This window comes from Alosa alosa, chromosome 5 (genome assembly GCF_017589495.1).
Source record: "Alosa alosa isolate M-15738 ecotype Scorff River chromosome 5, AALO_Geno_1.1, whole genome shotgun sequence".
Taxonomy (NCBI): Eukaryota; Metazoa; Chordata; class Actinopteri; order Clupeiformes; family Clupeidae; genus Alosa; species Alosa alosa.
The window spans coordinates 24217595-24232783 of NC_063193.1; the positions used below are offsets into that span (position 1 = coordinate 24217595).

Sequence of the window (15189 nt, forward strand, 5' to 3'; positions counted from 1 at the left end):
TCACACACACACACACACACACACACACACACACACACACACACTCGTTCACATATGAGCAGTGTATAGCTGCTTGCTATATCTCTTTTAGAAGGGGAGAGACAGAAGGCGTCTCAGTGGATCAGGTGACCACGTGCTGGAATAATGAAACAGAAGCACGTCCATCACGCTATTTAAGGCTGCGACTGCAGTGAGCATCTGTAATTACAGACCATGAGTCGGAGGGAGAGAGACCTAGAGAGAATAGAAGGGAAAGGGAATGGACAGAGAGGGGGAATATGGACACAGGGATCTAGAAATGAAAGACAGAACAACCGTGTAGGAGTGGGGGATTAGAGTGGGAGGGAGAGAGCGAGAGAAAGAGAGAGAAAAAGAGAGTGAGAGAAAAAGAGAGCGAGAGAGAGAGAGAGAGAGAAAAGAGAGTGAGAGAAAAAGAGAGAGAGAGAGAGACAGAGAGAAAAAAGAGAGCGAGAGAGAGAGAGAGAGAGAGAGAAAAAGAGAGTGAGAGAAAAAGAGAGCGAGAGAGAGAGAGACAGAGAGAGAAAAAGAGAGCACTGGTATCTAAACGACTTATGCTCCGGCCACCTGGAGGAAGATGATCTGGATTAACTATACATGAGCTGTCAGAGAGCGACAGCATTTCTCTCTCTCTCTTTCTCTCTCTCTTCTCTCTCTCTCACACATACACATATTGATGGTGTCTAGGGAAGAGATGTATATGGCATCATATATGACATCATGCACAGCCCAAACATGTTAGCCATGTGGTCCTATAGTTTGGACTAAACCACAGGAGGGTGAATATGCGCTTCACAGCTCTCCCTCCCAGTCTTCCTATGAGAACTACACACAGACCTGCAGAGCTCTATTGATTTGCTGAGGCTGTGAACCCCCTCAGCTCATTGTCAGAGACAGCGTCAGTGCCCAAGAGACATGAGCTCAGTATCAGCACTGCCCCTGACACTAGGCAGACCACGTCAAGGATTTTGACAAATATGGTGTGTGATATCTGCTATACATACATTTCTCAAAACAGAAATATGGACGTATCTCAGCATTAGATTATAGGCTTCTAGATGCTCCCCAACACATCCACACACACTCACACACTTTTTCTTATTTCATTGATCAGATGCTATATAATATATAGAATAGTACTGTATTTCACGGACTACATGAGCAGGTGCAGCCCTCCTTGGTGTGTGTATGAAAGCTGGCCTCCTGTGAAGGACTGTTCCAGCGGTCGCCAGCTGATGCTCATCTCCTATCAATTATTAACTCTTACAGAAGACACGCTTCCCGGCTCTGTCACTTTCAGACACCGATGCTCAGTCATCTCCCGTCAGCCGCCCAGGCCAAACCCCAGGGACAAGCATGATCCTTATACCTCAGTGTCATGCTTGATCTGATGGTCAAATGTTAACACAGACCCCCTCTGATCAGACTAGGAGTCCAATGTGTGTCTGATGACCTACATCGCACCTGATTATACAAATCACAGCAGTAATTAAACACACACACACACACACACACACAACACAGTCGAACATGAAGAACCCACTTTCAACCTCTTCCAGCTCTGTCACAGAGAAGAGAATGTCTCAGCTTCCTGTTCAAACACACACACACACATAGAGAGAGAGAGAGAGAGAGAGACAAACACATGGCCTTACCAGAGGAATAACCACTTTCAGCTTCTTCCAGCATATCACAGGCTAAAAACCTCTCAACCTAAAAAAAAGCCGGAGCCCTGTCCTGCTCTCAGAAGATGGTGGACGCACAAATATCTTCCATTTAGAAAACACACACACACACACACACACGCACGCACGCACGCACGCACGCACACATGCAGACGAAGAGAGAGAGAGAGAGAGAGAAACTGACTTGTTTTGATTGGGCCTTAAACTGAACTCTCTCGATGTTTGCCAAGTCTAAGCTAGCCCTTCTTTCAAACTGCATCCAACAACAACATCCTCATCTATGTCCAGCACTTGAACACAGACATCAAACCATATCTACTGCATGCAGATAATGCGCTACATGCACTATTGTGTTTGTACGTGCGCACACACACACACATACAGGGAGCAAAATCTATGGCCTCAGTCCCTAATCAATAGTTAAATGCATTCTGTTTTTAAATGTGATTCTAATTAGGCCTTTGTGCTTGTGTGTGCTGATTTGAAGGCCTCAGTAGCTTTAATGGCTGAGTGAGGACTCCTGCTCACTTCAGCACCACGGACAGCGCATCCGCCATCCACATTAACACTCAGCCAGCCAGTCAGCAGCCACACACAGCCAAGCCTCTTACAGTGCAGTTATAGCGTATGCTTTTTTCAATGACTGGGCTCCCTCAGGATTTAAACTACTGACCTAGGCTAATACTGTAACTCAGCTGGAAGGTAACACCTGTGCTTTAGTAAATGTTTCTGTTCTTTGGGAACCTCAGGTGGTGAAGAACGTTTGCATAAGAATCTGTCGCTCTGCCCCTAGCGTACACATGCAAACACCCTCAATCTCACACACACACACACACACACACACACACACACACACACACACTTTCTCCATGTGAGTCTCTCTCCTCTGCCTTTCAGCAAACCAGCTATCACGGAAACAAGAGCTGCTGCACCTCACTGGCTTCAGACACACAAACCTCACACGGAGAGTTGGGGACACACCAGCGCTTCTTCTTACCCAAACACCACAAAGCATAAACCTTCCTCTCTCATTTGCTCTTCACGCCTAAATATGTGCGCATCAACTGTAGCTTACAGGGCCAGCCTTTCATGCCAAGTCTGTGCTTTCAGTATGCAGTAGTAAGTGTTGCCAAAAGCCTTGCTTTCACATACAACACACACACACACAGCATTGTATTGTATCGTGCTTGGAGTGCAAATCCTGATCAAACACACAGTGGAGGAGCCAAGCATCTGAGCAATGGCTTTATTTAACACATTTTCAACTAATTAAGACAATCAAAACAGTTTCAGAGGAAGAAGTCAAGGCTTGGTGTACTGCAATAACAAAAAGAAACCTCTGTGTGTGTGTGTGTGTATGTGTGTGACAGATATCTCTCTCTCTCTCTCGCGCTCTCTCTCTTTTTACAAATCTCTCATGGAGAATGTTAGATTCAAACAAAGAAAATTATTATTTTTAGTAGAACAGTGTTTTTTGTTTCACTGCCAGTCTCATGTGAGCGCATGTGTGTCCTTTCATCATTTATGAGCTGTGTGGTGTTATCTGTGCGTCTGGACTTAGCTAAGCCACCAAATACAATAGAGAGATTTTAAGTTAAACTGACAGACATGGAATAGCTCTCAAAGAGAGATCTCAACAGATAAACCACCAGAACCTATATGGATATTTAAATACAGACAAACACAAATAAAACACGCTCCAAACTATAACAAAGCTAATGTGGCTGTGATTTGTTTAGTTAGTTCTTTAGAGAGGTAAAAGCTTACAAAGTTGTAGAAAATATCAATGCCATCCACTCCCCACATGTAACAATCGAGTGTTTGATACAGTGAACAAGCGAAGCCTTCACAGACATACTTGGAGTGAAGAGGCTCTGGAGGTAGGGAAGGCGTCCGGGAATCAGAGCACCCCTGGCAGGACTCCAGCTCCTCCTGGCTACATGCCAAAATACCACCGAACCAGACACTGAACCCCAACCTGCTCTATGTGGCAGGAAATATGGTCTTGAATGGGAATGCATATGGTAGAGACTGTAGCCTCAGATATGACAAATCAATTTTAAACCACTTTGTGTTCCAGCAGGAAGGAATCTTTTAAATGCACTATACTCATGGGCAATTTGTTTAGAATTTAAGTGTCCGTTTACAGTGATCATGGAGAGGAACGCAAGGTGAAACTGTCTCACCATCACTGTGACTGTCTGAAGCAACTCTTGATGTGTCTGATCTGTACACAGAGTATATAAGCAGTGGTTTGATTGGCAGTTGTCTGACAAGCTGTCTGAACACCACTTCGGACATGGATATGCATGTTTTCCTCATGGCTTACATAGCCTGCTGGTGCAAGACACAAGGAGGGTAAATGCACAAGGCGAGAGAGAGGAGGAGGAGGGGGTAGGAGTGAGAAACAGAGGGTCATGGAAAAGGTTGAAAGTGGATAGAGTGAAAGAGTGAGAAAGCAAGAGAGAGAGGAGAGAGAGAAGAGAGAGCGCTGATGTAAGGTGGAAAAGTGTCTCAACGGTCGCTCATGAAAGATGCATCAGAACTCCATCACAGAACAAGAGTCCATTAAGGATAAATGATGAACTGCAAAATTTATACGACAAAACAAATCTTTGCCCCTTTCAAGTCAACCCTAACACACAGACAAACACACTGTAGCCTAGGACATACAAGCATGCAACTGCTCCAGGCTGACCCTCTTCAGCCTGAAAAACTGAGAACGGGCCGCTCTTTCTCCTTTTTTCTTTCTTTCTCTCGCTCTCTCACACACACAACTCACCTACACTGCTTGAGGTTTTTGTTATTTTTATGACGTGACACATTAGCGCACATACATTAGCCTACAGACAGATGAAAATCATTTAAAAGGTCTCTGGGATTTTAGGCTACTAAAATGGTAACACAGACTAGTGATCACAGTGATCAATCACATCAGACCACACTAGGCTACTTGTCACTACAGTTGTAGAACAGTGTGGATGGTGTTCCCATTTGCCAATAGCGCCATGAGCATGATAGGCTACTGAACGAGGTGCAAGGTCTGATCACTTCCTCAAAACACACCCTGTGTATCAATAAATGCCCAAAATAGAGGAAATATTGATTGAACTTATTCAGAACCTTCTGATTAAGGTGAGCCTCTACATTTAGGCTACTTAATTTCCCTTAACGATGTTGACTAGTCACTATAGCCAAGCCTATTATTTATCAGCCAAAAAACCTAGTAGCCTAGGCTACAACGAATTTTCATCCGCTCTGATTCATGTTAAACACTTCCATTTTTATTATTATGTTAAGCTGGTGTGCTTTATGTAGTTCTATACGCCAAAATGTGTAAAAGCAGGAAAGTTCACTGCCCTTTCATCAGTGATCACAGACAACTCACCATCGGGAGAGCTATGTCGTACAATGGAACAGTAAACAGTAAATTGGTAAAAAAAAAAAATAGCCTAGGCTTCCCTATTGCATCTTCCTGAGCGGCAAAGTTGAATAACCATGCGTACACACGGCAGCTAAAATTGAGCATTAGAAATTATCAGGTCGTCCATTTCATTAGCCTAATGCGCCCACTAGTATTAGTGAATGCCGATCACATTGGGGCACCTTGGCAATTGTAGCCCAACAGGAGAGCAAGCAAGGTCGCACAGCCTACCTGGATATTACAGGAGACCTCGGAGTCGTCCAGAAGACGCACCGTGCATTGGATCTCCTGGTTGAGGGAAGGGATGCTTGGACTACGAAATCGAAGCATTTTCATGGTCTCCGACTACGCATATCAAATCCTTTAGTGTGAATAACACGTGAAACGATGCGTCTGGCTAGTGGTGAAAATGGTAGAGCGCGAAGAGCCAGCATTTGTCGCCAGTGTGAGGGCTGTGGTGTCACAGGAATTGGATAACGACCCCCCCCACCCCCTACCTCCCCCTTGTCTCACATAGCTTGCTTCCTCGCTCGGCAATCAGTGATCGCAAGCGCTGCACACGCAATTACGTTACAGAACTGTGACCGAAACAAATGACGAAACACTTCCCATGCTGGAAAAAAAAAATCTTTGATAAATGGGGGCTTTGCCCTGGCATAATACATACACGTAGCCTTAGCCATTTGTTGGAGTATCATTTTTATGCATTATTTCAATGGCCTCCATGTCCTTTAAGGCACTTAAAATGCATGGCCAAGCACCAATCTGCAAGTCTGTTAAGATGGAGCTTATAACGTCAAGAAAAAAAATCCTAATGACATAATATGGTGCTACATATACTGACACGGGGTGACAACAGGCAAATACATTTCAATTTTACAAATCAATTTTGTATTTAGGATAGGCCTGACCTGATTTAACTCCACAACCCACAGAGAGAACTACAGGCGGTTTGACTGAAAAAAGTTCCTTTTATTAAAATTGTGAATGATCCCCCTCTACATGACACCAGTGAAGAGCATCCTCTGTGGTCAGAGAGTGTGATGGCATCCCTTTGCCAGCAGGGGACATTGTACATCTTCTGAACTTGCGTTTCACTTCAGTCAAAGATCATCTCTTTTAAATTACAATTTATTGTAGTTTTACAAGGCATTGTGGGATTGAACATGACATAAGCCACAAACCCATTCAGTGCAGTAACAGATGTTGATAAACATGCCAACATTTCAAGGGTGAAAAGCACACAGGACAGAGGAGTAGGAAGGCAGAGGGTGAAAGATAATGCAGGGGGATGGACAAATTGCAATTCATCCATGAGAATGAGGAGACCCTGAAGAGGAGGAAGAATGTGCACTTGTTTTGTTTGCTTGTTGCGTAGCTCTTTGAGATTCAAGAGTCTTCTTTAATCGCCCTCCAAGCCTTTTTTCGCCTTACGGTTGCCCTAGAGTTTATACAAGTTGAAGGGGAAAAAAATAATTGTGTCAAGAAGGCCAAAAGAAAGCAACAGTTATGATGCAGACCTTACTGCACATCTTAGTTCTGGCACACTGACATGTCATGGTGCACCACAGACCTACACCTGGGGTATTCACACTCACTATTTCTTCAGATAGGTTTTGAGATCATTTTAAGACAACAATAACAGTGGTCAAGTGGAACTGTGTTTGATTAGAAACTCATAAGGGTTGCCTGCTGATCTGACTGAGCTCTGATACCTTGCTGATCTTCACCCTGCCTCCCTGCTTCATCTAATGAAAGAAAAGCACAGTTGACACACACACACACACAATCACACAATCACGCTATCACACTATTTCCACTTTTAGTCTAAAGTTATCATGCGTCATCATGTACCAAAGATCGCAATTCTTATCACAATCCATAACATCACTGAAAATCTGCATGTAAAATCAAGCTCCTGACTTGTCTTTTCAGTTCATAATTAGAATCCTGTTTTGTGATCTGCTTAGAGTAAAAAATAATTTGTGTAAACAATTTTTACTCTAAGCAGATTACTATAGGTTGAGCTATACAAAAGGATGCGGCAAACGTTAAATTTGTGATATGGAAGTGCTTTACATTAATTTATGCATACACAATGACATAAGCTACATATTGTAGTGTATGTTGGGAGATTCTTTGAGTGCTGTGTCTCCTCATTAGAAATCTTTTTTCCAAATTGGCATAACTCCAGCAAAGGCGATCAAAGCTTCAGGATTCCTGCTTATTTTGTGGAGCCAGATGAGACACAGGGCTCTTCATGGTATGAGAGAGCACAATGTCTGGAGACGACATTTTTTTACTGCACGTGACAATCAAACGCTTATATGCTACCTTACTTATTTCTGAAGTATTGTAGCTTGCATGTAAAAAGTGGACTTTATGCATTCATTTGCGAACCATATACCCACAAACATTCTCTCTAAAAACACAAAACGTTGGTGGAAGTGCTGTAACTGATTTTCATACCCTTTTCACTGACTAAAATAGGCCAAATGTCATTATATAGTCTTGTGCCACTGGACTTATTCATGTCTACATGTAGATACACTGAGGTGTGATGTCGTAAATGTACACACATCCATGAAAAGGATACCGGGACAGTCTCATTCTATTGATATGTGAGCAGGTTCATAAAAGCATTTATATCAACTTACCTGATGCCTAGGTTGGTCTGACTGCAACTCTTTCACTTTTGACCGTTCTTGTTCTAAAGAACCATGTAATATCGACACCTATGACGTGGAAAAGGAGAGAAAGATGGAGAACTAAATAAGGTAACAGTAGAGGCACCAAAGTCACTAAGCTGAGAAAAATAATATAAGGATCCTGAGACACACACACTTCTTTCTCTCTCTCTCTCTCTCACACACACACACACACACACACACACACACACACACACACACACACACACACACACACACACACACACACACACACACACCTACCTGTGATGACAATTCTTCTTTGATGTTTAGCAATTCATCTACTTGCAGTAATATTTCTGCTTTGTCCTTCACTGTGGACAAATAAGGAAGAATGAGGAAAGGAAGCGAACACACGATCTACAAAGGCAGCAGTATGGACCCTTTCAAGAGAGTTCCATTAACAGCATCATAGTTGGCCCCACAAGACTTCCGTTTTAACATTCCATATGTTATCTTAATGCAGAGGAAGTAGATTGGGAACCAAATAGAATGTTCAAGCATTGTTTTTGTTTTTATTGTTGAAAGGGTCTATAAACCAAAACAAAATCATTAGAGCAGGGGTGGCCAAACTTTTTTGCATTGGGTTTTGGGTTTTGAAAATCGCATCAAAATTGCTTTTTTTTTTATAACACTAAGAAGGCTCGACACAACATGAAACTTTGATCGAAGTATCACCAGTGTATATACATGAACTCGAGCATTGAGAACATTGTTTGTGTACACAAGAGTTTACTAAAAGAAAGGTTTTGAACAACTCACTTGGTTTTTCTGCTCGCCACCATCTTGCCAGTAAGGAAGGGAGTTGTCCAAAACCTTTCTTTTTAGTAAACTCTGTACACAAACAATGGGCCTCATTCACCAACCGTTCTTACGAAGAAATTTGTTTTAAAAACCCACTGACGCAGTTTTTACGAAGATTCTGGCATTCACCATTTTTTTCTTGTTCTTAGGTAAGAACAGAATCTACGAACACTCAAGATCACTCTTACGCACATTTGAGAACTGACTTGTTTGTGCTTTTTCCATCATATCTGCAGGTGTAAAATATAAGTAAGGGATAATGTATAGAACGCCGGTCATTACTGGGAAAATAAGTCCCTACAGGGCGAACCGGTCTTGTTCCGCCCTGAAGGGACTTATTTTCCCAGTAATGACCGGGCGCTCTATACATTATCCCGCTTATTACACGGCTACTTGCCAAAACGAAATAATAAACTCCCCACGATATGACTTTAGCCTACATAGCCTAGCCTATTTGTTACCGTTCATCGTGGCATTTGCTGAGAAACAAATAGTTTGCATCAACACACGCTGAACTTGAATCAAACATTCTTTAGAACACAGCTGATCAACCGTCTGCTTTCACTTTTGAATAAAGTTCCAGTCCTTGCGTAGTGATATGGAAGACGTATCAGAAGCACAAAACCCTTTGCCATTGACAGCGGTAATTATATGTTTGCAGCGGTAATTACATGAATATATTTTACCGTAGAACTTTGGGAAATCCCATTCAAGCCAATGGAGCGTTCTACTTGTCTTGTGAAGAGCCGTGTAATAATAGAATTTAAATGACCACTATATATTTTATCATTTATGATATTTTTAAATGAAAAATATTATAATTATTTGTTTTAATAAAATAAATTCCACTATTTTACAAAGCATTAATGTATTTTAGAATAAATAAATACCGGTAAAAACAACAAATAACACTTTTTCATTTTTTATACTAACTACTAAATATAACGACTATTTACTTTTCAATTCCCACAGCAATGCTTTCACAAAGCATGTGTCATATATGGTAATCAAATTGTCTTGCTCATGTAGTGTATAATGAAATGAAAGGTGGTGTCTCAGCCTCAATTTGTGTGCACAGTGCACGAGTGAAAAGCAGTTTGCTGTAGTCCACAACGTCGTCACTGGAAAAATGAAAAATAGCAAGCAGCCTATGATAACCTAATTAAATGCTCGGCGGGCCGGATCTGGCCCGCGGGCCGTAGTTTGGCCACCCCTGCATTAGAGAATGGCACGACCTTAAAACACTTGAAACAAAGTTGTCATTCTTTGAATGAACTTCTTATAAGTTTGTGTGTGTGCTCCTGCTGTACTCACTCTCGCCCTGTTGGAGCATCTTGAGAAGCTGGGCATTTCTGGCCTTCACTTCCTTATACTTCACCTGAGGGAGCACAGATGTGTGACTTCGGAATACATCCAATTGAAAGGCATATCAGCATGTTAAATATAAACATTATCTGCAGCAATGAATGGAAATGGTCCCTCGGAGTTTGAAAGATTTGACAGGTTTCACTGTAAGGTATGTGGCTCGAATCTACAGAGGATATGCAAACCATATGAAAACATTAACTTGAAGCCTTTATATAAATTAGACCAGTAGTCACTTTCACTATTAAGAAAGTAAACAGATTACTATACCTATGCTAAGAGTTGTGATATTCAGGTGTGTATTTTTAGTGTAGTAAAGTTTAAACAAGAGTTTACAGTATTTTAGCTCAACCTATTTGGTGCTGTGGCATGTGCATAAGGCCTGCTTTTCCAAGCCGAGGGAGGACCTTCATATAGGATGAATATAATTGTGTCTGAAAATAAATAATATATGGATCAAACTGATGGGTATATAGTCTGCCTTTGGCAAGGTGTTCATCTGACCTCCCACTGAGATATAGTCTTTTTAAGCTGGGCGATCTCTTCATCTTTCTTCTCCATTTCGAACTTCAATTGTTCAGTTCTCACATCCTGAAGAGAAGGGATCATTTCACAGAAGAATGCATCAACCCAGACATACACTGCATTCAAAAAGTAATTTAAGATGATTTATACATGAAATTCACCTTTCACTAATATTTAAAAGCATTGTCCTTTCACAAATATTTAAAAGCATTGTCCTCATAATTACACGATTTCTAGACACCCGTGTTCAACAACCACAATATTTAACACAATCTACTCTGAGATTGTGTTAAATCTCATCTGCTTGTTTCTTTGAGATTGAAATCTCACCTGTTCATATTCTGAGGACGTGTTGACCTCCTGGCCGGCACTGTTAGAGAACTGCTCCCGTCGCTTGTCTCTCTGGACAATTCTGCTCACTTCATTCTCTAACTTGTCAAAGAACTTGTCATCATGCGCAGGTACGTTTACTGCTTTGGACTCCTAAGAAACAGTCGATACAAATAGCTGAATAACCGCACAAGTGGAATCAGACAGAGGACATTTTTACTCCTGTGAGGGAGCATACATTGCTCACAACACATAAAACCGGACAAGTGAGCTCTGAATCTGAACCAAGATGCAAACTGTAAAGACGCATTAACAACAATGACAAATTGAATGAATCCTGATCAAAGTTCATGTATCATATTTCAATATACTGTAAAACCAACTTCAGGGCAAGCCATGAGAAAACGTGCCAACCTCTTTCTCTGCCCGTTTGCTCAGCTGATCTGTGTGTGTGTGAGAGAGAGAGAAAGAGAGAGAGAGAGAAAGAAAGAAAGAGAGAGTGAGAGAGAGATAGAAAGAGAGAGTTAGCTGGATGGCAAACTAAAAGACAAAGATATTTAAAGGCAGAACCAGACTAAACTAAGACAGAATGAGCGAAGAGAGGGAAAGCCAGGGAGAAAGTAATTACAGAAATGCTTTTCTGAAGAAATAATGAGCATGTGGCTCTCACCAATGTTGGCTTCTGTCTGGAAATCCTTGAGGGAGACAGTGAGGCACTTGTCTTTGCCCTGCTGGTTCTTCTTCTTCTTCTCCTTCTTGCTCCCTGAGCCCTTGGCCTTGGGTGACGCCTGCTCTGAGCTCACAGGATCCTGTGGGATGAAGGAATGTCTCAGACCAGCTCAGCTCAATACAACGATCCATGATCCCCACAAACACACCGGCCCTCTTAAATCTATATGGACACGTACATGTTGAAATGACGGTGAATGACTGTGACTGAGCATTAGTGTATAGACACATGCATGTCAATGTCTGTTTGGGCTACCTTTTTGTGCTGCTCAAAGTCAAGCTTGCTGAGAATTAGTGCCTTCTCCAGGTCAGCTTCGTAAAGTTCACTGGTAAGCTAGAAAATAAACATAATGACTGTGCATACACAACAAAGCTATAAACATAACAGCAAGGCAACAGACTAACTTTTCCACTGGTAGCAGTGGTGTTATCAACATTCCCAGTTGGTCACGCCAGCATATTATGATTTGATCCGTTTTGAGAAACAGAGGCTACAAAAAGCCTGCCCTGCTAGTTTGTTCAGTTAAAGTCTTCGGTTGCGTGTCCAGGGTGCACTCAGGAGGCCCGGGGTTACCTGCTCATCCCTCTGCTTCCACTGCTGCCAGCCCTCCGGCGCGCGAGCTTGATCTCCACTTCCGCTCAGAGTGCCGGGCTGCAGCAGCTCACTGGCCAGCCCCTGCAGGGTTGGCGTCGGCACCGCAGCTCCAGTCTTCTGTGGGAGTTTCTTAAAGGCAAGGTTCCTGAGCTGGGAAAAGTGTGTGGTGCGGTGAATTAACGCCGTAACGCCTTAACAAGTGAATGATTGGACATTTATAAACGCACGTCAGTCAACATGAACATATCAGTCTGAGACATTTTAATTTCCCCTTTTCTTCGTCAATATGTGATACTATATAGTGCTTGGTGGGGCATTTAGAATGACTTTTAGTATGTAAACACAATCATGGCAATCTGTAGGTGAAACATAATTTCTATATACAACTCTGGAAAAAATTAAGAGACCACTGCACATTTTTCTGATGTCATCCTACGGTTGCTGAGTGACATTCAATGAGTTGACAGTCATATTCAAATTTGCAGTCGTCTCTTAATTTTTTCCAGAGCTGTATGTGAAACATAATTTCTAGATATTTTATCATAATATAGACCATATATTGTATTCTACCTAGCTCACCTCATTAGCTTCATTCTGCTGTTGGCCCTTTTTGCGTTTCTTTTTCTCCTTCTTCTTATCAGAATTCTGATTTGTCTTTCCACCCACCAACTTCCCCGCTCCCGCCTTTCCACTCCTTCCGTCCTTCTTTCCTGGTTCTGAGTCGGAGTCCGAATCAGAGTCAACCTGGAGCAGAGCGAAGCGCGAGGCTGTGGTAGGCACCGAAATTACCGCTGAAGCCATCTCACATCTGTGGGAAGACACGTATACATTACAAACATAAAATACAACAGCTGACTGTTCTATTGGGTGCAGAGAGACAAGAGGTCCTAAAGTGGTGTAAAGATATACCTGCAAGACCTGTCGGTCACTAAGCTTACAACATATGAACTGTAGACTGCCATTTAGGTAAAGCAAATGTCGCTTATGTGCTGTGCTACTTGCAAACTGTCCCAAACTGCCATCGGTAGGTAGGGGTAGAGTTAGGGTCGGAATAATTGGTAAGTGGCCCAGACAGTGTCACAGTGACAGGACGGCAGGCGATTGGCGTGGGACAGGCAGGTGGCATGAGACAGCAGGCGAGGTGTGCGCGCCACCAACAACAGTACTGTAGTTTTTGCTCCATGACGTATCTCCTCATTCTCAACTGCCTCTGAAAAGATTAGCCTGCAATTTCAGTAAAACTGCATCAGTGCGTTGTCTCCGTCGTTTTCATTGCCAGATCTGTGTTCGTTCCGTTGATGTTGGATGGCAGCGATAGGGAAACGTTTCATAACTGTTAGCTTCTAACTGTTTCCTAACAAATTCTAATAAATAATCCTAGGACGATAGGCTTTAATTTCCAAAAGGCTAGTCTAACTCAATTAAAGCTGGCTTAATGTAACCATGCATGCAGCTATGTACAACCATTGATTCGGCTAGTCAGCTATGGGTAACGTTAACTGACTTTTAAATATCGTTACCCGTCTATAACGTCTATCCACTGTTTTTAAAATCAGATAGCGTAAAGTTAGGTAACTTACGTTATTTTCCAAGGGGTGTCTGGCAGGGGGAAAGGTAATGGTGGCCGTCTTAACCATCCCTTAAATTATCGCTAGGTAACTTGTGCACCCCGGCTATGAATACATGAATAGCCACAACAATGCTAACATTAGCTAGCTAACTAACGTTACCAACAAGCAAGCTAAATGATGTTACGTTAAAACCGATCTTTCACGATTCACTTAATGTGTTAAAAATGGTGAGACGTTAATTTTGCCTTGATTCGAAAACCGTTAACTTAATATATTGTATCACACCTAGCTAACACTACGTGTAATTTCCATTGTGATAACTAGATGGGTCTCAGTCGAGACTTGCTATCTATAAACTTAACGTTAACGTTCACATTTTGATCTGGGACGCTCGTAGAGCTAACACTTAGCTAGTACAGATAGATTGGTCTGAGTCAACCAAACCCACCATATATATGCAATTGCAACATGGTGTAAGTATTGAGAGTTGTTTAAATATCAAAATCAAAATGCGTTACTTACATCGTCCCAAACTTTTTACGTGCACTGTTTTCAGCAAGCGTTATGGCTGTGTTGGTAGATGTATACGGTGGCTCAGATGGACAAACCTCATATTAGTGGTTCAACGCCTTCGATATTCAGTGGCAGTGCTCCCAACAGAACTGAAGTTCGCTCAGTCTGCATCTTTGACTGGTTGTACTACAATACGACTGTTAAAACTGTATGGAGGTGAAATTTACTGGGGCTTTTTGAGTAGCCTACTGTGACGACCCAACTAGGAGGGCTTTGACGTTTGTAGACCTGTTCAAAATGCCGATTTCTAAAAGAACACAGAATACGACTGCTCAACATCACCAGTAGATGTCATCCACGAGCAGATGTTAAACTGAACGAGCTGAATACACTGCTCAAAAAAATAAAGGAACACTTTGAAAACATCAGATCTCAATGGGAAAAAAACTCACGCTGGATATCTATATCTGGATATGCACTGGGTAATGTGTACTGGGTAAAGGATGCCACATTATTTTTTGGTAATGAAAATTATCAACCTAGAGAGGGTTGAATTCAAAGACCCCCACGAAAATCAATGAAAAAAGTGAAAACATGATGCGACAAGCTAGTCCATTTTGCCTAAATTTCATTGTAGCAACTCCAAATGGTACTCAGTAGTTCGTATGGACCCCACATGCTTGACAATGAGACGGCGGATGGTGTCCTGGGGGTCTGCTTCCAGATGTGGACACGGCCATCATTGAGCTCCTTGACAGTCCGTGGTGCAACCTGCCGGTGTTGGATGGACCAAAACACAATGTCCAAGAGGTGTTCTACTGGATTTAAGTCAGGGGAGTGTGGGGGACAGTCAATGGTATCAATGCCTTCATCCTCCAGGAACTGCCTGCACACTCTCGCCACATGTGGCCGGCCATTGTTG

The 15189-nt window shown here is 42.3% G+C and overlaps 2 protein-coding genes across 6 annotated transcripts in view; both read right to left on the reverse strand.

The window, feature by feature from the left end:
* frmd3 (FERM domain containing 3) overlaps positions 1 to 5612 on the reverse strand; it is a 39922-nt gene extending 34310 nt beyond the window's left edge. For both annotated transcript variants that reach the window (XM_048243862.1, XM_048243861.1), the window contains exon 1: positions 5359 to 5612. In XM_048243862.1, the coding sequence (XP_048099819.1) occupies positions 5359 to 5463 (105 nt within the window). In that variant the 5' untranslated portion in view covers positions 5464 to 5612. The remainder of the gene's footprint in view (positions 1 to 5358) is intronic.
* A 466-nt stretch (positions 5613 to 6078) lies between these two features.
* Positions 6079 to 14508, reverse strand: gkap1 (G kinase anchoring protein 1). 4 transcript variants are annotated; one of them, XM_048243267.1, is made up of 13 exons: positions 14277 to 14508; positions 12763 to 12991; positions 12163 to 12333; positions 11845 to 11922; positions 11530 to 11668; positions 11274 to 11302; positions 10860 to 11012; positions 10509 to 10595; positions 9954 to 10017; positions 8079 to 8149; positions 7785 to 7862; positions 6843 to 6875; positions 6079 to 6568 (listed from the first exon to the last, which is right to left on the reverse strand). In XM_048243267.1, the coding sequence occupies exons 2-13, from the start codon at positions 12982 to 12984 to the stop codon at positions 6530 to 6532; spliced, it is 1164 nt and encodes a 387-aa protein (XP_048099224.1). In that variant the 5' UTR covers positions 12985 to 12991; positions 14277 to 14508; the 3' UTR covers positions 6079 to 6529. The 4 variants fall into 4 exon arrangements, with proteins under 4 accessions (XP_048099224.1, XP_048099225.1, XP_048099222.1 ...); XM_048243268.1 differs by lacking the exon at positions 14277 to 14508 and adding an exon at positions 13764 to 14055; XM_048243265.1 differs by lacking the exon at positions 14277 to 14508 and adding an exon at positions 13093 to 13488.
* Between the last annotated feature and the right edge of the window lie 681 nt (positions 14509 to 15189).